This window comes from Canis aureus, chromosome 17, assembly GCF_053574225.1.
Source record: "Canis aureus isolate CA01 chromosome 17, VMU_Caureus_v.1.0, whole genome shotgun sequence".
Lineage (NCBI taxonomy): Eukaryota > Metazoa > Chordata > Mammalia > Carnivora > Canidae > Canis > Canis aureus.
The window spans coordinates 15,628,460-15,651,317 of NC_135627.1; the positions used below are offsets into that span (position 1 = coordinate 15,628,460).

At 40.7% G+C, this 22,858-nt stretch overlaps 1 protein-coding gene across 1 annotated transcript in view; it reads left to right on the forward strand.

Annotated features, from left to right (window-relative positions):
* Positions 1-22,858, forward strand: part of ABCC4 (ATP binding cassette subfamily C member 4 (PEL blood group)) — a 246,477-nt gene that overhangs the window by 212,667 nt on the left and 10,952 nt on the right. Inside the window, exons 27-30 of the mRNA XM_077855182.1 lie at positions 5,515-5,604; positions 11,685-11,857; positions 12,285-12,390; positions 21,742-21,876. Coding sequence (XP_077711308.1) covers positions 5,515-5,604; positions 11,685-11,857; positions 12,285-12,390; positions 21,742-21,876 — 504 coding nt within the window. The remainder of the gene's footprint in view (positions 1-5,514; positions 5,605-11,684; positions 11,858-12,284; positions 12,391-21,741; positions 21,877-22,858) is intronic.

Consider the following 22,858-nt stretch of genomic DNA (forward strand, 5'->3'; position numbering starts at 1 on the left):
CTGAATGATCTTCAGTATCTTACCCTATTTTTTCTATCACACTCAAAAACAATTCCCCAAAATCACAACAAAGGACAATTGAGAGCAGTGTCAAAGATAGTTCTTGTTTTTCTCATTTGGACAGTGATGGTTTTGAAAGGCTGAAACATTTGTAACATTTGCTGAAAAATCGTGAGGCACACTCTGCACTAAAAGAAAATCAATTTTTAAGAAAAGGGGTTAATGCACTTACCTGTCCTAGGCTAGCATCAGGAGTAGGTAATCGAAATTGTACCGTGCCAGAGCTAAGAGCCCTTTCTCTTTACAGCATCTAAGTTGGCTGCAGGGGTGGGAAGGTCTGTTGGCCTCGTCACTTAAGTTACTTGTCTATAAGCGCAGACAAATTCCGTCCCTCTTCCCCTGGTATGAATAGGAAGCAGTGTCTCAGCACCCTGATTTAGAGTTTGGATCAGTCTCTACAAGGAGAATGAAGGTTTTTGTTTGTTTTGTCTTTTCTGATTATTGTTGGGTTTTTTTGTTTTTTGAGTGTACAATTTAGGTGAGCCAGGTCTGCCTCCTTCTCTGGCTGTGGCTTGCTGTGGGCCTGGGAGTGAGCTTCCATGGCCCTCCCGTTTGTCCAGCTCATCCAGGTCCCTGCTGCCCATGCCGGGAGAGATGAGAAATGGAAGGAGAGGATCCCAGCCAGTGCCCACCTCAGGAGAGGCAAGGAAGTAGTGACACAAGTGGTGGTACAGTCATGGGCCGATCCCACCGGGAATATTCAAAAACAAATATTCTTTGGAATGTACCTCTCAATTTGTATAAATTTCAGCAGAAAGGAAAAAATGAAAGCCCTTCCTAAATTGCCAAAAGGGTAGCTGAAATGGGCACTTCTCTTTATGCTCACGACTCGAAATAGTTAAACATGTTCCCTACGGAGAATAGCAAGATGAGATTATATTTAGAGAATAGCTTGCTTATCTGAAAGGATCTGGAAAAGTGGATTTCAAAACTTTTTTGGATGGATTCTCTACATCTAAGGCCTTTTTCCTTTTGGCACCAAGAAAATGTTTTCAGTTGAAAAGTGATTCCATGCAAATTCATTATTTATGATTGCACCCCAAGGGTTGGCACAGATCAACAGCTATCATCTTTATCATGATTAAACCGATTCTTTATTTTTCTTTCTTTCTTTCTTCTTCTTTTTTTTTTTTTTTAACATTTAATAGACTTTTAAAAATCAGAGCCAAAGCTACATATTTTTTAAGCCGTCCACCCTGCTGCCTTGGTATTTATTTCCATTTCCCTGGGTTATCTTCGGTAGGTGGGAAAGGTTAACTAGAGCTGTCTCTTTAAGACTTTTTTATTCTGGATTTATTTCCTCTATTTTTGTTTTGTTTTTATTTTTGTTTTCGTTTTGTTTTTCCTTGTTGAGAACAGAACTCAGAGGAAAGAGGTAGTATGCTGTTACTAGTAAAGAAATACAACTGGAATCTAGCCTAATGGAGTCGGCCTTTTGTTTCTGACACTGAAGTCTTCATTAAAGCCCAGGGTAGTGCTCCCTGAGCTCCTGACCTTTTGTATCGAAAGAGGACTTTACAGGACTTAAACTCTTTTTCCTTTGTTGGCAGACAGTGTTCTTTTCTTCTGAATATGGATGATGATCAGTTCATTCAGAGGCTATAGGATTCTTTTTTTTTTTTTTTAAAGAAAGTAAGATTTAAAGCCTCTTCGGGTGATTCTCTCATTCTTGAAACACAGAGACAAGCTACCTTAATAAAGGTCCTCAGATTAGAAATGAAAATGTAGCTCTTAGGACACAGGGGACCAGCAGCCTCTCTGGAGGCTATGTTTTCGGAGAGGACAGATTTCCTGGTTTGGGCCTGAAATGATTAAGGTATGGAAAGTGTTGTACTTTATCTGCCTGGTTTGTAACCACTTGTACTTTTTTTTGGTTTTGGACCAGGGTCATTTTAAGCTTCTGAAAGTTAGTGGGTAGGATTTCCTTTTAGGATAATGAGAGCTTTGTCTTCTAGTAGCGTCTACAAAAGGCCTAGTAAGACCGTGTTCTTAGTCTTACAATTGTGTTGAGAGATTATCAATTTACTACACTAAATGCTTTGATTCAGAGTGGCCATTTTTGGGTCACATGGCTAATCTGAACTTACTTTGGTTAACAAAGGAAAAAAAATTACTATGGCACAAAAAATTTAAAAAGGTAAGCTTTTAATGAAAAACAGATTTGATGTTAAGATTCCATTTAAAATAGTACGCTGAAAAGAGCATTTGTTTTCCTGACTGTACCATGCCATGTAACTCTTCCAAAATGACGCTTAATTGTATACCCACAGGAAAAATATTTAGGTTAATATATTTAGTGTATATTATATGTTTACATGAAGCTTGTATGTCCTGCCATGAATCTCTATGCTGAAATGTTATGCCTGCAAACATTTTTACAACATTTATTTATAAGATGAGTTTATAGACTTCATTGCTTGGACGTGGGTACTTTAAATAATAGTATCTATCAGAAATGACGATTAATTTGACCCTATCTGCTCTTGCAGTATGTGTCTACTGTGAGCACTTTTATTACCTTTTGAAGATAGTATAGTGGTTTCTTATTTGGCAAGTGGATGAAAGTTAAATGAATAGAAACCAAAATGAACACCACGCATAATACACATTGGCATATTAAACAGACATTGTTAACAAATTGCCTGCTGGTTTTAAAGAAAAATACAGCTTCAATCAGTTAACGTTCTAATAAATTATTCTCTTCTTTCATGTTTAGACTGAAATTGTATTCATTTGGAAATATATATTCAGTCTGTTGTAACAAAGAAAAATATTCTAAATTACTAAACTGTTTGCTTCTACACACTGCTAAGTGAACTTGAGTAATCACCTACTATATCCCTTTAGATTGACATAGAGATTTAAGTGGTGACCTGGATTGCAAGGGGAAGTGGTTAAACTCAACTTTTTTTCTGTATGAGAGCGGTGACTTGATAATGAACAGAACCTCCCTACAGTCTCTAGATATCTCAGATGTCTGTTTAGAGCTCAACACAAAGAGCCCCAGGCTCAGTGTCAAAGAGACCAACTCCTCTTTCTGCAAAGAATCACATGTTAGTCCCCCAGTTTTTGGGCAGGTTCCTCCATTTCAAGACTTTTTCTTAAAGAGAAGATGAGGGAGGTGATGGGAGAGACCCTTCCTGTGAATGAAATAGGGGATTGGATTTTAAATGTGTATTCTCCTCTTGAATAACCACCAAAACAATGCCTCCCAAACCTGCGAACTGGGCCTTTTCATTATTTAACAAAAAAAGAAAAGTCTATATTTGAAAAACAAGTCAGGATTTTTTGTAGATTAGCTTAGGAAACAGCTCTGTAGAGTATACTTTAAAATCCAGGTGGACCCTTTATCCTAGACCTGTTAACGGATGTGAGTTTGTTTTATGAGAGGCACCTGAAGGCAAACACGTTTGGTCCTGTCAACCCTGATCGGCTTGGGATTAGTATAAGCAAAGAGACCACCTCCCACTTCTTTGGCTGGCCTTGAAGCTGATTCCTTACTCTGTCCATCACTTTACCTCCCCCAAACACCAGTCATCAGAGTCTCTCAGTTTGGGCGCTGGAGCAGATATTACTCATGGTTTAGAGCCTTGGTGGGAGGAGGACTGTGAAAAAGTGAGGAACAATGGGTAGCAGCCCTCCTTTATGGAACCCTCAGGGAATTGGAGGAGGGGAAATGAGAGTTTGTTGAATTGATAATTACAAAAGTGTAAGTTAAAGTAAGATGTGAAGATTTTCTGAAGTAGAGTGAATGAAATACACTGTCAGGGACCTCCTACCATGGCTTATTAGATAGTGGTTTATTATTATTATTTTTAAGTTGCTATTTAGGAAGACAGAGTGAGAGGCAGAGATGTAGGTAGAGAGTGAAGCAGGCTTCCTGCGGGGAGCCCGACCTGGGACTTGATTCCAAGACCGGGGGCTCATGACCTGAGCCAACGGCAGACACTCAACCAATTAGCCACCCAGGTGCCCCTAGTTAGTGATTTAGTCTTTGATCCTAAATTCAGTAGTTTTAAGGGAGACTTTGAACTGGGATCTTGGGATTTTCAGTTCAGTAATCATTTTGAAACCTCCGATGACCAGTTATTTTTCAGTGCTTTTGGGGCATATCAGCCACCAATTTTTTTTCAGCCACCAATTTTAATTAACTTTGTAAACAAAGTGTCCTTTTTAATTGTCTCTTAATATTTGGATTTTGCCTTCAGGTAGGCATATTTTGGATAGCACACCTAATGCATTCATTTCTCCCTCCTCAGTCTTAAAACTGAGACCACAGGGAAAGAAGGTACAAGAGGCACTATGAGTGTAATTCTTCTCTGTGGCTAGAGAGAAGAAATGTTTACCTTAGTCTTCTCAGCTTTTGAGAAGCCAGGAGGAACAATCTAGCCCCAAGGTCAGGGGAGATTTGAGACTGGTGATTCCCTTGATCCCTTCTTGGATGCCTGTGGAAGTCAGATCTTCTCTTGCTTCCGCATCTGTGCATCTCGTTGTCCTACTGACTTCCCTAAAAGTAGCCAGTTGGGCTTTGCTCTGCTTCACATGCTCTTTTGGTCTGGGTTATCAGAGCCTTCCACAAGAAAACAAAAATGGCCTACATAAGCTTAGGTACCAGATTGTCTCCTGAAACCCAGAAGGAGACATAATACTTGCAAGAATGATTTAATTGTGGCTCCTCCTGAAGCAAGTGACTAGGAAGAGCTATTTAAATTAAAGTAATATTATTATTACTCACGTCACAATGGGTTTCAAGTTATCCTGTCCTTGTAGTTAATAACGAGGTTCTGTGAGGCATGTAATCCTGATGCTCAGACAAGATAATGTGAGGATTAGCTGGTGCAAAACCAGAGGCATTTCTTCATGCATAGAGTCGCCAACTGGCCCATTAGTTCATATTCTCTTTGGACATAAACCAGGGTGTCCCATTCGCACATGGGAAGAGACTCCTAATTCCAGAAGACTGTTCTACCAATGGAGGAAGTATCCTACCTTTTGTATCTGTGCAAATGTGAGCACATTTTCCAATTTTGCTTTGAGTCAAAAATGTCAACGAATTATACTATTGATATTTTCCAGGGTCACAGCAAGAGAGACGATAAACTTAACTCTCTTGATGAGTATCCTTAAATAATTGTATCCTTGTTTTTCCTGCTTAAGTAGATATTAGTAGGGAGGCATTTTTAAAAACCGAATCCTCCTCTCTTCAGTTTTTTTCTTAAGACGACCCACTTCAACAGTTTATTTTGTTAGCAGTCAGTGGTCCAGAAGATATTTTGGGTTACACTTTGTGCAATGGAAAATTCATAGAGACACTGTTTTGTCAACAGGTGATTGTATCCTTACTATTAATGATTATAGTGAGTTTTGGTTTAAAATTTTACAATGTTCTGGAATTTAGCATTGAAGTAAAATGAAAAGAGGGCTATAGTGTTAACACTATTTTTGAATATTTAGGAGCCTGTTTTATTCACTGGAACAATGAGGAAAAATCTGGATCCCTTTAATGAGCATACGGATGAGGAACTGTGGAATGCCTTAACAGAGGTAATTTAATAAACATAATTATTTTAAGCTTGTTACCATCAGTATGTGTGTTTGTACCTCTAGAATGTTGCAGATAATAAATGGGAACTTCTTGGTGTAACAGCCTCTGTTCACTACCTGGGAGAGCATTGAAGGCTTGGACACACTTAAAATTTACCTATTAATGATGACAAAAACCAAAAATAAAACATCTCCTATTTTCACTGTAACTTTATTTCTAGAATCCAAAGCAATTCAATACATTCTCTTACTTGTCTTTAGCAAAGTACTAAACTGGGAGTTATATTTATGGGTTTACATTTTGGTGACCAGTTAGCCTACAACATTCATTTTACTTCTTCTTAAGGAAAATCCACTCAATGAAGATAGTAATAGTTTTTCATTATTGACTATAGATAAGGAGAGCATATTAATAAAATGCTTTGAAGTTGTGTAAGAAAGTGTTTATGAAAGTTAATATAATTAGAATGTTTAATAATTATTTTTGGCAAATATGTCATTTTAATACTACTAAGTAAATGTAAGTGGCAGCACCCTGGACCTTTCACTAAGTTTTCATGCTATCTATTAATTTCTACAGGTTTTTCTGTTATTTGTGTAGTCTTTACCATTTGGGTCACTTCTTTGAATTTCCTTGATCTTGCATGGAAAGGATTTTGGCTGTTAGGATGCTATTGGTTTGTATATTTTGACACTAGTTGTTTTGTGTGTTTGCCCTAATCCTGCAAATTAATTCTAAACTCCTGGATGTCAGAAACCATGTCAGACTTCTAAACCTTAGACGTCTAATCCCTCATGGGATCTACCTCACTCTTTTGTATTTAAAAAGGTGGCACTTAATAAATGGTTGCTAAAGTATTTGATCTCTTCATTTTGAGAACATGTGACTTATCTCTTTAAAAATAATTGCACAGATCCCAGTGACTGATTGCTCACATTATTGTAGTTTTGCATCAGTGTTTGCCATTTCGTATAACCCTTCCAGGGAAAGCTCTAAGCTCTTCCAGTATGTAGATCCACTTTGACTGTGATCAGGCATAATTGGAGGCTAGACAGTTTCCTGCCAGTCATTCTGGTTTCTGAAGGCATGTCACTACTGAGTCTTACACCCTGCTTTCCAGTAACCCTAGGGATTTTATTTTCCTGCATTGCGCCAATTAGTTCACCTTATCCTTCAAGCTTGAAAGCAATTGATCTCTAATTTCATTTAAGTTTGTGAGTCTTCCTCTAGTGAAATTCTAGAAGAAAAGAGGTGAGCAGAACAGTTAGCTATCAAGTCTAAAGAAAAATAGGACGATCCCTTTCTCTCCGACTCCTATGACAAATTTCATAATTGTGATGCCATTGGGACACACCTTAATTAAACAGGAATTACTGGTAAATTATTTTTCCCTTTGTTTCAGAGCTTGCAATCTCTCCTCATAGATTCTCAGGTAGCAAAATTACTCTAGAACACACTGTCACGGGACCAGAAAGAAATGTTAATTAGGAAACAGATCCTATAAGACAGATCCTATAAAAACTATCTCAGAACTTTGATCATAACATTCTTTTCTTTTCTTTTTTCTTTTCTTTTATTTTGAGAGACACACAGAGAGAGAGGCAGAGACATAGGCAGAGGGAGAAGCAGGCTCCATGCAGGGAGCTCAATGTGGGACTCAATCCCAAGACCCTGGGATCACACCCTGAGCCAAAGGCAGCCACTGAGTCATCCAGGTGTCCATCCCTATGCTTATTTTTTTCTGCCAAAATTAAAATAAAATTTAGTAGCCTGTCAGAATTCTAAATATAATGTGATGGAAGTGGTTTTGTAAGCTCTACCTTTAGTTTCTTTTGACTACATTTGGGACTTCCTTAAATAGAAATAAACAGGATTGCTGCACAAAGTGAGGTGTGTAGTTTTCATGTGTTGCTTCTGGAATTGACCTCATTGCTTTAGTGGTACCTCTTTGAGTGAGAATTCATCCCATAGTTGTGTTTCTCTAGGAATTATTTCTTCCTGACATGTATATTTTTCAACAAAAGATTTGGTAGACTTTCTTAAAATATATAGATATTTAAGCATTGTATTTACAGTATGATTCAAACTGTTTTACTAGCATATAGATTCTGAAGCGTGTACTTAAGAAAGGCATCAAAACATAAATGTTGCTTATTTTGGGGATAATAGAAAAATTAGGATTTTTTTCCCCCCACTCCGCTTTGGCTTTTCTGAGTTCTCCAGATTTTCTCCCGTGTACATTATTGCTTTTATTCTCTGGATCATACTCTTGGCAGATGAAGTACTACAGACTTCATAGTATTTATATGGGTTTCATGACCCTATTCAGAGAAGTTGGGATCATTCTGTAATAGATTAGGTAGCACCCTTCACCTGGAATCCTTCGAATCTCCCGGCCTCTCAACTGTGGACAAAGAACCTACCTTCCCTAAAACTGTAATCAGGATGTAATATATGTGCATTTACCTGGAGAAACACCATATAGATGGTGCAGCATACAAGTGCCATTCAGGCTCTTTTCAATTTATCGTGTTCCGTCTACCCACCGTCTTCACGGCTTGCTTCTTCCCATTGTGTCCAAACCTGAGCATCATCACCAGACCTGGTATCTTTGGCAGCTCCCTTAAAGGTAGACCAACCACCCCAGTCAGATGCTTTACAGATGATGTCGAGCTGCAAACAGAACCCTAATTCACAGGGTTGACCTGAGAGCCAGTATGAGAGCACTACTATTTTTCTCCTCTTTAAGGACTTCAGTGAAGGGATGCCTGGGTGGCTCAGTTAGATAAGCTTCTGCCTTCAGCTCACTTCATGATCCCGAGGTCTTGGGATCGAGCCCCCAAGCTCAGTAGAAGCCTGCTTTTCCCTCTGCTGCTGCTGCTCCCCCTGCTTGCACTTGCTCTCTTCTCCATCAAGTAAATAAATAAAATCTTAATTTTTTAAAAGCCTCCAATTAAGGTTTTTCTTTTCTTTTCTTTTTTTTTTTTTTTTAAGGTTCTTGTGTTTCCCGCTCCTCTCCTAGATGAGGTAGACGTTTGAAGGGTGGCAGTACTGTGCATGCTGCCCATCTCATCTGGGCTCTTTTTTCATAAATTTAAAAACAGCCATAAACCAGACGTTAGAAATTAGTGGCAATTGGGACACCTACAAAGCACTGGGAGTTCTTAATATAAGTAATGACTGCAAATCAAGCAATTTATTATCCAAGGGGCTAAAAGATCATAATAGATATACTGCTGAGTGTCCAAGTTTTGACACTTCTTCTAAACAAAACAGCACCAAACAGTTTTATTACTGGGATATGCAATTAAGAGTAGGGGAATGTCCTGTTAGAACTAGGGAGAAGTTGTCTATTTATGCTCCACACTGGTGGCACCTCTATTAGAGTATGAGTCTTTCTCATATAGGAAACTAAGCCCGAGAACTCTGAGCCTCAGCAGTGTGTGCATGGGGAAATGTACTGCAGCTCTTGCTTTAGTGATGTTGTATTTACATTTCTCTGGAGGCCATTCATTTTGATCAATCGGCTTCCCCTTTACTTCATTACTATTGGTTTAGTTCTAATAAAAACTTTTGTCCACCTGTTGGTTGATTGCATTTCAGAGTGTCTTCTCTCTCCAGTTCACATCAGCCTTTGTGTTTGAAAAGAAAATTCAACAAAATGTGGAGATCGTGTGACATCGGTGTTAGCCTAGTATGAGGGATCCTAGCACCTACTAGATTCAGCCCAGATACTGGGTTACTCTGACAAGGTTTACTATGATGGAAATGGGTGTCTTGTAAATTCAGCTTATTATTTTCAGTTTTGGTGTAGTTTATTATTTTCTTTAGCTTAAAAATAATCCTAGGGGATCCCTGGGTGGCTCAGTGGTTTTGCACCTGCCTTTGACCCAGGCGTGATCCTGGAGTCCCGGGATTGTGTCCCACATCGGGCTTCTTGCATGGAGCCTGCTTCTCCCTCTGCCTATGTCTCCCCCTCTCTCTCTGTGTCTCCCATGAATAAATAAATAAAATCTTCAAAAAAAAAAAAAAAAAGCAAGCTAGTAAGCTGTCATCTGCGTCAGGCAAGCATGAAGTTATCTCTTCAAAGTCAAGATACCAGCCTTAAGAAAGACCCATTGGCTTCTATAGATATTGCCAACATCAACTCAGAAGGAAAAGCTAGTGAAAGCCACGATTGGTTCCATCACCTGGGGGTGTGATAGGTTTCATGAATAGGTTTCATCAAAAGAATCACCTGTATTCTTTACAAAGAGGCCCTCCTCTTTGTAGGGAATGGGGTTGATTAAGCCGAATTCTTCCATTTCATAATTTTAGTGCAAGGTCTGGCCGCCACCATCCGGTTTTTATACTTTAGATTTTATATGCCTTTCATGCTAATGTTGAGTACCAATATCATATGAAATCTAACTCAGATTTCCCATTTCTGTGGTTTGGCTTCCATCTTAAGCACAATAATTCTATTCACACAAGTGTTTCAGCATTTAGGATCACTGTCAAAATATTGCTCACTCACCTTGTGTTTTGTCATTTGATACTTATTTCTGTGTCCCTCCTTATTGGCCACCACCCATCAATCTATTGGTCTCTTAATTTGAAGTACATTTACTGTCTGTTCTCCAGCTCTCAAGAATAGCATGAGTTTGGTTCTTATTCTGTAAAATTTCCCCAAACCAAGTATTCATGGGGCTGAGCTCTACCACTCAGTGTGATTTCAGATTATTTTTGGTGTTTAAAAGGTTTTTTTGTTTGTTTGTTTTTTGTTTTTGTTTTTTTGGAAATTAAAATCTTAGATAGGGATCCCTGGGTGGCGCAGCGGTTTAGCGCCTGGGGCGCGATCCTGGAGACCCGGGATCGAATCCCACATCAGGCTCCTGGTGCATGGAACCTGCTTCTCCCTCTGCCTATGTCTCTGCCTCTCTCTCGCTCTCTCTCTCTGTGTGTGACTATCATAAATAAATAAATAAAAATTTTAAAAAAATCTTAGATAGAAGATAGATTAATATAAACAGTATCTAAACTCGGAGGCCAGGGGAAATAAGATCTGATGTTGGACCCTGTTTTCTTTCACTGCAAAACATGAGTTTAAAGGAAATGTACTTGACTGGTCTAGCAGTATGGACTAAATTTGGGAAGGAGCCATTTCCAAAATGGTTCCAGGTTTGCTAATATATTAGGTGTGGTTTCCATTGTTTAAATTTGTTTTGTTTTTGCCATTAAAATCTTCCAAAATGAAAATGTGCTCACACATTTCTGTCTTTTGAGAACCACACTTCCTGCAATAATGAAACAATTTTTTTCTCCTTTTAGTGCACTAGCTCTTATGTACACAATGTATTCTGGGAAACTTGACTCAAGCATGATGATCCTTTTAACTTTTTTTAATTGTTTAGACTACACTTAGGGAAATAGCTGATAGCTTCAGTTTTTTGAGGGATTTCTGTAATTCCAAGGAAGGAGTTCCTGGTGGATGTCACATGGCAGAGATGGGGGATAATGATATGATTTCTTTTCACCAACTTTATTGAGGTATCATTTTTACATAGGAGAAAATTCCCCCATTATATGTGTGATCACTGATGGTCTTTGGTAAATTTGTAGTTAGTTATCATAACTATCCAGTTTTAGAAGATTTAGAAGATTACTGTCACTCCCCCTCCCCACCTCAAATTCTCTTGTGTATTTATAGTTAACTGTCTGCCCCCAGGCAAGCACCATTGTGCTTTTTTGTGTCTTATATATAAATTCCTACAGTTATCTTTTATCTAAAAATTAAGAGGGAGCATTTTAAATTATTCCTTGTTTTACCTTGAGAATAGCTTTATTCAACATAGTAGTTATTTCTTCATGCATGAACTGATGGTGTCTACTGATGGCAACACAGAACACTCTCAATTCCTTTTAAGATTGTGCTCCTAAGAATAATTCTGTGCTGAGTTGATGGTGTGCGTCTTTTTCAGTAAACAGTAACTGTAAGTAACCCTACCATCCATCATGTGACTGGACATGTAAGCTATTTCTGAGCTCCCACATCCACTTGTCTACTTTTGTAAAGATGTGATTTTTTCTGTGTCCACAGGTACAGCTTAAAGACGCTGTTGAAGATCTTCCTGGCAAATTGGACACTGAATTAGCAGAATCAGGATCGAACTTTAGTGTTGGACAGAGACAGTTGGTGTGTCTTGCCAGGGCTATCCTCAGGAAAAATCGGATATTGATCATTGATGAAGCGACAGCAAATGTGGATCCCAGGTACAGACCTGAGGTTCATGAGCCTTGGAATCCAAATTTTAAATATGGTCAATGGGAAACCTTTAATGATGCTGAAAAATGTTTCTAAGTGCTCTCTTCACCCCAAAGACACCTTGATAAATGTTACATTCTGGGAAACAGGGGAAGCAACCCAAACAAATTACACAGTGTTAATAATATTATTAGGTATCCTAACACAGCTAATTTCCTAAATTCAACTCCTGATAGTTTCAAGCAGTTTGAAGGAAGAATATTAATATGTTACATGCAAAATAGGAAGTTTCTATATAGGTTTTTTATACTCCGTTTCTCAAGAAGACCATGTCTTTGTCTCTTAAAATCATTATGAAAATGTCTTGTGATTGTTTTAAGTCTTACGTCTGGTTTTCCCCTTTTACTGAACTAAATCCGACTCCTTTGGTTCCAGAACTGATGAGTTAATACAAAAAAAAATCCGTGAGAAATTTGCCCACTGCACTGTGCTAACCATTGCACACAGGTTGAACACCATTATTGACAGCGACAAGATAATGGTAAGACCCTCACCTGTGGGTTTCCAGGTGTTTCCATTTATGTTCAGTTTTTCAACTTAACTTTCCTTGTACAACCTGATAGAAATTTCCAATAAGTTAGTTTTCTGTCATTTTTCCTGTCCTTCCTGACAGTAACTCTGTACTTAACTATACCTTCAGAGTGTACTGTTAAATAACATAATAATTTCATATTTCCATATTAGAAGTTTCTTTGAATTGTCCTTTTCCTTGAAGATGGCCAGCCATGGAAATATTTCAAATCCAAGATCTAGCCTCCTCTTACAGAGTCATAAAATACTCATTGTCACCGTGTCACTGTTGTTTCAGTATTTTGAATTCTCTCTCTCTCTCTTTTTCTTTTTTTTAAGATTGTAGTTATTTACTCATGAGAGCCACAGAGAGAGAGAAAGAGAGAGGCAGAGACACAGGCAGAGGGAGAAGCAGACTGCATGTGGGGAGCCAGATGTGGGACTAGATCCCAGATCCCAGGATCACGCACCCAGAACCAAAGGCAGATGCCCAACTGCTGAGCCAGCCAGGTGGCCCAAGTATTTTGGGTTCTATCAATCAGAAAATTAGCCTTTCATTTCGGCTGGTGAGCGGTTGTTGGTTAAGTTGCAAAATTTCTTGGCTATTGAGATGTTCGCAAGATGTAATGTTAGACGGCAGTCTGAGAAGAGAGGCCCAAGTCCAAAACACCGAATATTTCAAAGAAAAAATTTAATATAGGGGATTTAATATAAGAATTGGAGGTCTGAAAAAGTGGAAGGGAGGCACCAGGGTAATAATTTTTGGACGCACCTGAACACCAGGACAGATCTCCGGACCAGAGCATGGCAGAGGAGAGACCCTGAAGACTCCTATGCTCAGATTTCCAAGGAGAGCCACTGTCCAGCTGCTGGTCACATCTGTGAGGGGCACCATGAGGCTAGTTCTCAGTGTGTGTTCTAATGGATGCTGGGGGCTGGTGCCAGGTCCCAGTCCCTGGGTTATGTTGCAGGACTGGCATAAACGATGGCACCCATTTGCTTCATTGCCCACCGTCAGTATCCCCTCTCATACCCCCTGCTGGTGGAACCCAACAGAGTACCCCTGGTCCAAAGTGTCTCTGATTTGGGATTTGCAGAAACCAGCCTCAGCATCTCAGGTGTGACTGTAGGATAGAAGGTGGATCTGAGGCTGCTGAGACTAGATAAGCATCCAGCAAATCTCTTCCCTGGTTATCCGGGGACCGCACACTTGGCAGGCTCTAAGCTTTGGTCTCTAGGTATCTATCTGCTGTCTTTTAGATTTGATTGGCTCTTTCATTCATAGTAATTTCATCTTTCCTTTTTTATTTTTCTTATTTTCCCCCTCCCTCTCTTCCTTTTGTCTCTATCTTCCTCTCTTTTCTCTTTTGTCTCCTTTTCCTCTGTTGCTTACTCGTTTTCAATAAATCTTAGGATGTGGCTTTATAAAATGAGAGGAAGTCATCCCTCAAAGGAAAAGTGTTTAGATGCAAATAATCTGGAGGAATGCTCAGGCTGAGTGCCCATTTGTGGCAACAGGCTGAGTTTTACCTGTCTCGTAGACACTGACCATTGTTACCAGACACCATGGTATCCAGTGATACTTTGATCAGTGGTGAAGCAGTAAATAAATAAAGAAGGCCTGTATAGTGTATGAGAGGCAACAAATGGAGTTAACCCGTGATTTTGATGATCTGTAGTAAAAAGGTTAATGATCAAGAATAAATAATCAGTAAGATCCAAGCTTCCTTATGTCCGGTGAAAACAAAGCTGTCTCCTTTGAATCTTTCAGGTAGTTTCTGCAACAGTCCCTCCTACGCTGCTTCTCATGCACTGTCAGGTGGGATCATTAGTGCAGGGGCTTATTTGGGAGCAATGAGAAATTCCAGATTCTCCATGATGAAGCACTATCTTCCATGTTAGCACTCCCCAGACCAGGACATGTACAGGAATGAGATCTGACGGGGCAGACACAAGAGTTGGGTATTCCCAACCTAAAGGATGCTTTAGGATGCTTTAGGATGTGGCCTACCTGGACTAGAACATCACAGTAGGAAGCAGGTCACTCCACCTGACTTCCATGAGCTACCCTGTGACATTCCATGATGGCCTGACAGTGACTCTTAAGATTCCAGAAACATTTAGCATCATGCATCCTTATGCCTTCATTTTGTGTTCTTAAGTAGTAATTGGAAAAATAACCTTTCATTGCCATTTGTTTCCCATCACTGTGTTCTCATCTCTTGGCATTGAATGGCACACATTATCCTCACAGTAGGTTGAGTGAAGCGATGAAGCTTCCCTGTCTGACGTGCTTTGTGAAGCTTTGGGGCCAGAAGCCGCAAGCTGGGCTGATCTCCCGTTCTGTTGGGGGCTGGTCCAAATAAAATCCTTGCTCCTAAATGTACCATATAGATTTATTTTTGGTTTTGGTATGACCACAGTGATGGTAGCTTCTTTGTTTCATCTCCTTCTTAGAAATACTTAGAATAAAATAAAAAAAAAAAGAAAGAAAGAAAGAAATACTTAGAATACTGTGGCTCTGGAATGCATGATCGGTTAAGGAAACACCAAACGACAGAACTCCCAGACTCTTTAGCTGGTCCTTCCTTAATCTTACCCATCAGCACCTGACCCACGGCTGGAAACTTCTGTATCCTCTTTACCAGTCAGCTTCCTTGCCATTATCAGAATAGGTCAATTTGTGGAATGCATTCCTTACCAGTATCTCCTGGTAAATTTCAAGAACCTCAGATTTTTCTCTTGGGCAGTTTCTTTGTCCAAGTCCTCAATGTGGTTTGGCAGAGCACTTTACAGCCCCTCCCTTCCTTATTGTCTTGACCTCACTCTCTCTGCTCTCCCTCTTTCCTTAAGGAGGGAGTTGAAACCCGCATATTTAAGAGTTAAAACTCTGTTGTCTTTGGGTTCAACAGGATGCTGGCAGCTCGGACTAAGTCTCCAGGAATGGAAATGGTGAGAAGGTTGGATTGGGGGCAGATAAACAACAATATGATGGGTTGAGCCTGGCATGTGAGGGAAGGGTTCTGAGGTCTGGTGGAGTTGGGGGAACTGAGGGGGAGAAGTCGGTTTGGAGATGAGAAGTACAAGTTACTCTTCAGAGCTTATGACCTGTGCCCAGAGGGACCTTAATTTTGTGGTGAATTTTCCCATAGGGCTGCCGCTCCAGTGATTGGGGGGACCTTCAGTCTGGGGCTCCCACCATGGGAGGTCAACATGGCCACTTGCTTCCATCTTGGTCATAGCTGGTTTTGGTTGCTGGCTCCTTTGACAGGGAATAGCAGGATTAGACCTCAGGGGACCCAGGTGGCGTGCATTCCCTAGCCTCATCATTGGGGTCTTGTCCTCTGTACTCCATCCACTCCGGGTGGAAACCTATTTTATTGTAGAGTTTCTGATTAGCATTTGGCTTTTAATCCAGCAAAACACCATAAATAATGTTCTTTTCTCAAACTTTTAATTTGGGGTACATTTTTTTTTTCTTGCTGGCTTTAGAAATACCCATTTCCTTTCCACAAAACAAGGGATGGTCTGTTCTGTTATTCTGAAAGCTTTAGGGCCATGGAGACGAGTCAGTCAGCTACAAGGCCTGCTCTTCTGGAGAGTGGAGAGTGGTGTGGCAGGTGTTGGTGGAGGGTGGCAGCCAGCCTCGGGGAGCGGCTGTGTAAATGACGGACGCTAATGAAGGGCATAACCAACAGCCCTGTCATCGTAAAGTCGTGTAATTGCACGTGCTCACGGTGTAATAATTACATTTTGTTGCACTGGTGAATACTTCTGCACAAAGACGAATGGATATGGTTTTGTTTACTGTAAGTAAATCAAACAAAAGGCTTGTTGGGAAACAACTGTGACCTAATTAATAGCTTTGTTTATGTGTTGGCTCTCCAAAGGGATTTACCCAGTTTTGGTTCATTAAGCGCCATTAATGTGTTAGGCTTAGAATTCTATTTTACAAAGATGTTCTTTCAATTTTAACTTTATTAAACATGATGTAGTCATAATGACAGCTAATTTAATCTTCCTCATTTGCTCAGTTGCCACAAAACAGTGGAGCAAGACAGACAAATTAGAAATCCTCTTTCTCTCTAATACTCACCACTATCTCTGCGTTAAAGACGGCTTCTTCCCTGTAGTTTGAGGATTAGTTGGTTACTTGTGACCTATCTTCTCTTCAGCTGGTGGTATCACTTTTTCCTCTTCATTCTTGCGTACCCTCAACTCCTGACAGTACCCCTGCCCCCCACCCCTCATCTCCCCACCCCCCACCGCATTGCTGCCTGGGTTCAGCATTTTCACCATTGAGGGTTAAGGAGTTCTAGAGAACGAAAAGCTGGGGATGAGAAGCCCAGAGGCCACCTCTTCTACTTACAGTCCATTTTACAATTTTGTAGTCTTTACCTTTCTTCCTCAACTCCAGGCTCTCTGTATCTTTTTTTTTTTTTTTTTAAAGATTTTATTTATTTATGAGAGAGGCAGAGAAATAGAGAAGCAGGCTCCCCGCATGGAGCCCAATGTGGGACTCAATCCCAGGATCCCAGGATCACAACCTGAGCCAGAGGCAGACGCTCAACCAATGAGCCACCCAGGTGTCCCTCCAGCCCCTTTTAATTGAGTTTTTTCCAAAGACCTTAAACCCAGGAACGGTTGTAACATACCACCCCCCCCCCCCCCCCCAAGCCTCACCATCCACCTTGGAAAAGCAAAAAAACAACAACTCCAAACTAAGTGGAGTTTTATTTCAATTCTTTTTTTCACCTTGATGGAATTTTTCTTCCGTGAGCCTATATCCATGGCCAGAGTTAGAGCATTTCAGAAGAGAAATGGTCCTCAAACAATACACCAAGAGATTTCATTCAGGTTTTCAGAAGGAAAGATAACTACTAGGAAGGTAGAAAGCACAATCTCAGAGAAAAAATACTTGGGGAGGGGGTGGGTGCCTACATATGACAGCATGAATTTGGGGGAGCAGCTCAGGTGGCTGCTGTGACCCAGCCTTCAGTCCTCTTCCCTAAGTGATGGTGGTTGACCACTTCAAGACCTAAGAAAGGATTCTGAGTAATACTTGCCACAGTATCTTATCACAGAGAAAATCACAGGCACCCATCTGACCAGTCAGGGACCCAACATCCAAGGCTGGGTAACTGTCCCTTTGCCTCTGGGTCAGCAGCCCACCAAAAGCAAATGTCTGAAACTCTGATCCTTTCACTCTAGTTGCTGTTCAGTGGGATCTCCCTTCATTGGTTGTTGTCATCTCTTTGCTCTTTGTCAGTTTTCTCTCTCCCCATCCCTCCCTCCCAGCCTCTCCCTGCAACCACCCCGCTATCACTGATGGCATCCCACCATTTAAAATGGATTAGATTATTTTGCAATTGGTCCATTTAACTTTTATCTCTAGGACAGCTACCCAGAATATCTGCAGATCCTCAGGCCCGATAAGCACATCTTCATTGAGTTTCTGTAACTGACTGACTGAGTCATCCAATATAATGTATTTTTCCTTAACCTGCTAGAGAGCACGAGTGATTTGAGGTTGGCGTTCCTGGAGAGATGCTGGCACCATGAGATTGCTCCCACCCCCGCTCAGATGTGTGCTTTCATTTGTTGTTGACCTTGGCTATTGGAGAGTTGGGGGCATAGCAGGAAAACACAGGAACCTTTTCTTATATAAAAGATGTAAAAGATGTTAAAAATAAGAACTCAGAATTATACCTGTTTTTCTATACGTAACGAAAATCTGGAGTTGCTTCCTTTGTGTTTTAGTTACTCTCAAAGATCTGGAATCTTTGCTCAAGCCAGTAATATAAAGGTGAAATGGGTTCAGTTGGGTTCCTGGACTGCTCCCCAAGAGGCACTGTAGCACCTGGACCATGAGTCTTGGTGGCTCAGCACTCTTGTTTCTGCCAGAGCTCTCTCCTCTTTGACTGTCCCTTGTCTCATTTCTGTCTGGCTGTCCCTCATGTCTCCCCTTCTTGCCCACGCAGCAACCTGAGGGATGTGGTCCTCTGAGTCTCTGTCCCTAGTATTGCCATCCTGGTATCCCATCACCCGATTCCGAATACCAGCTACACCCACTCCTCACTTGATCTCACCCTGAAGTCCTATCAGACTATAGCACTGGGCAGTCATGTCTTCATGCCCCAAATTTAGTTTCCTTTGTATTTAACTTTTAGCCAGTTTCCTTTGTATTTAATTTTGTGTGCCTACTCCTCGTGCAGAGATGCAACAGAAAACAAGGGAAACTGCATCATCCTGCCCTTAAGGAATTGAGAGACTTGCCTCTGGACCTCTTGGCTCCTGTTCTCTGGGTCTGGAATGACCACTGTCCATCCTCAGCCCCACTTCACTTCTCTGTGTTAGCCTACCCATTCTTTCAGGCTCCATTTAGTAAACTCTCTGTCTTGAAGGTTGTCCTCAGAACCTGTGGCCAGAAATCCTTTCTTCTGCTGCTCAGGTCACCTTTGTGCTTTTTTTCTTGCTTTATAGACATTTGAGCACTTCATTCTCTCAGTATGGACTCCAGAAAGTCAGCCGTTATGACTTACTTACCTTTTGCTTCCTCCACAGCATCTCTCAGGATGACATGAATGCAAGTATGCAACAAATGTTTGGGGCATAAATTCATAAATTAATGACGGTTTCCTCAAATGTGTCTTTGCCGTGTGTTAACTTATGCTTTATTCATCCTAAAAGCTTCATAAAATTGGTTTTCTTTTTCTGTGATTATCCATCTACCAAGCACACAGCAAATAATTTGAGCCCTGAGTATGATAAAAATGCAGTGGAAAGTGGACAGGGGCAAACGTTTGCATTTATAGGCATATTTTTCTTAAATTATATGAAGTCAATATACAATATTATGGAAAGGCATCTTAGAAAATTGAATATTAAAATTTTCATCTCCCTTATTTTGCTTCTGATCATTGAATGGTCATTCCCTGGAAAATGACATGGAGAGGAAAGAATAGGGATTCAGCCCTGGGTTTGAATCCCACCTCTGCCTTCTACTGATTCGGAAGCCTAGGCAAATTACTGAACACATCAGCACCTCAGTCTTCATCTCTGGCTATGGGTTTTTTGGACAGAATGTTGTTTTGCTCATCTTTGAAGTTCCTGTTCCTAGAACAGTGCCTTGGTATTAGGTATAACTATTTCCTGGATAGATCGATGGATGAATGGATGGGAGAGTGGAAAGTAAGAAGTAAGGAATGATAAATGGGTAGATGGATTGAAGGAAGGAAGGAAGGAAGGGAAGAAGGAAGGAAACTGTGTACCCTGTCTACCTTGAGAATTAACAGTGATGTCTATAAAGTCTATGACATACAATGAGTGTTCAATCCACGGCTATTTTTATTTCTTTTCAAATTCAAAAGACCACTATTTTATTATGAATTGAATTTTTTTTTTTTACTCTTAAGGCATTCATTCTTTATTACATTGCATTATATTTAATATTTAGAAGGCTCAAAGTATTTCAACCAAAATAATCTTTTGGTCATTTACATTGCTATCCCTGTTGCTTTTTGAGAGCATCATCCCCTCCTCCCCTGCTCTGCTTTTTCAGATACTGGCCGATTCTGAGAACTACTCATCTCAGTGGCATTTGTGTGTTTTCAGACAATATGAGAGAAAATGGAAAAATTTACTATTCACTCAGATTTCAATAAAGTACAAAGTTGAACATGGACAAAAATATCAGTAATACTTTCATTCCCTTAAAAATTAGTCTTTATGGTCGGAGAACTCATTTTCCACCAACTCTTTATTGGTGATTTTTCAAAAGTTGTTGCTTCTGCACAATATAAAGTTCTTCATTGTATGAAGTAATTTGATTCACTTATTTACTTAGTCTTTAAGCATGTGAGAAACCTGTATTTTACAATTGCTTTTTTTCTTCTTCTTCAACATCAGGAGGAGTGGTTATGGTCTATAATGCTATGCTTAAGTAAAATTACACATTCGGGGCATCTAAATTGGCATGCCAAATTATAGGACATTTTAATTATTATGTGGATGTGACAGATTCAATTCTTCTTGAACTCTTTTGAGAAAGCTGCCCTTAGCCGTGATTCACAGTAGTAAACAAAAGATTAACAGGAAAATGCCTTTATGAGACTTAATAAATGTTTCCGATTAAATACCACAGGACAGAATTAACTTCAATCCCTAGATGTGGACAAACAACCTGCGTCCTGCTTGGAGTTTCAGCGTATCCCCTTAAGATAAATTTACTTTAAATACCACCCAAATGAAGACCTAAGTGCCACTTAACATGAGAACTGTTTTCCTAGGTACAGCATTTGGGCCAATTGTTTCAGCCTCTTTCTTCCCGACCAGACCATTAACCAGAGCTACTAATAAGTAGAAATGGAGAGTTAAGAGCCCCTTCCTCTCCCTTTCAATTTCCAATTAGTGGACATATTAATGAGCAATAAAATGGCTGAAAGGCAGGCAGCTGAAGAAAGAGAAAAGGAAGCAGGGAAGATAATTGTGAAAACTGATATTCAGATCCCCTGCAACAGGGACTGTGCTGCCCCCCATGTACCGTGCAGGTCATCATCGCTGGAATTTGGAGCTCAGTTTCTTAATTACTTCTTTAGTCTTATCCAAAGAGAAAATTGGATTTCTAGAGATTTCTTCTGTGCAGAGCAATTATGCTAAAGCTGCTTAGGTAGCAGCTCTTTTAGCCAGTCTTTCACTCCCAGAATAATAAGCTCCAACCAAAGCGAATTTGACGATGCACCTTAATCTTGCTGCCAGGGGCATTTTGTCCCCTCTTACTGGCTGACATGTTCTAGGACCCTAAAGAAATTCCAGAAGCTTTTCCAAATATTTCTCAGAGATGCTGTCAGACCAGCTTGGCAATTAATTTGCTGTCAGGCCGCTGCCATCTGTATGACATCACTCTACTTTTTAGGTAAATTGACTTTGATTTTCTGAAATCAAGAAATTCCCCAACTCTGAATGTATGTATAAATAGCCCTCAAACCTCAGAGTCTGAGAGCCAAAAGCACTAACTAATCACAACCCAAAATGCCTTTGGCAGAATATAAAATGCCACAGGTCTGCTGAGTGCCCATAATCATAGTTTAAAACTTTCATTTTCTTCTTTTCCTATAACATTATAATAATAAAAGGTCGGGCTAGGCCTTTGTCTGCTTAGGAAAACGGGGTAATCAGACCATTTAAACACCAGCCAGACCTACCACCCAAATGGATTCTCTCTATTCTCCTTCCCCTGCCCCTTTCCGAAATATTGTCTGAGTTATAATATGTTGCTGCAAAACATTGTGTGCTAATGGGTTTCTTTTCTGCTGATTAACAGGTTTTGGATTCAGGACGACTGAAAGAATATGATGAACCATATGTTTTGCTGCAGAATGAAGAGAGCCTGTTTTACAAGATGGTGCAGCAACTGGGCAAGGCAGCAGCGGCGGCCCTCACTGAAACAGCAAAACAGGTGAGCTCGCCGCAAGGAGTGGTAATTAAGGTTCCTTGCAGCCGTTCACTCCGTGCAACCTGGCACCGGGGGTGCTGTAACAAGCACCCTGTGCCCTTTTCAATTATAAGCCTTCAGAGACAGCGCTTCATGGCTGGGTCTTAACAACACGTCCCAGGTTGAAGTCAGGTCTGCTGAGAATCGGCAGAATCCGCGGGGGTGCCACAGGTGTGCACGCTTACATGTGCGGGCACGTGGGACGCGCTGGTGCACGGACACGCAGGGACCCGGAGCGCACCGTGGCGTGCTCGGGTGCGCGGGCGCGCGGGGACCTGGAGTGCACCGTGGTGTGCTCAGGTGCCTGGGCACATGGGGACCCTGAACGCATCCTGGTGTGCCCAGGTGAGTGGGCCCGTGGGGACCCTGGCGTGTGTAGGCACCTGTGCCTAATTGCAGAGAGAGATCAGATTCCAAAGAGATTTCACATGTTCCATTCTGTGGGTTCAGATGTTCCCGTGGCACAGAGTGTTCACATTTCCCGGACCCATTACATTTCATTCTAATTGGTGATCACCTTTGAGATGCAAATGTGGTCACTGAGCATTCAGAAAATTTCGAGAGTTGGGGGAAAAAATGTGGGATATTTTCTCTCGGGGCTAGGAAGATCTACCAGGGAAACGTGTAGGTTGCTTCTCTGTTTTATTATTTGTGAAGAAAACTGCATGATACTGCCTGACACATCCTACCCAGGTTTGTCCTTGATTCTTGGTTGTTTTGAATTAGGCCTAGTGTTCTCCTTATGCTTCCTCTGCCTTCTAGATAATGAAATTGTCATTGGGACAGTCAAGAATCTATACTATCCTGATGCTACCGTCTGAATGGTGCTTGAAGGTTTATCAAACATTTTCACAGAGATGATGTGTGCGAAAGTACTAAGCACTGTGTATGGTCAGAAAAAGGTGCTCTATGAGTAACATTCAGATTATCTGGTATCTTTCCTTTT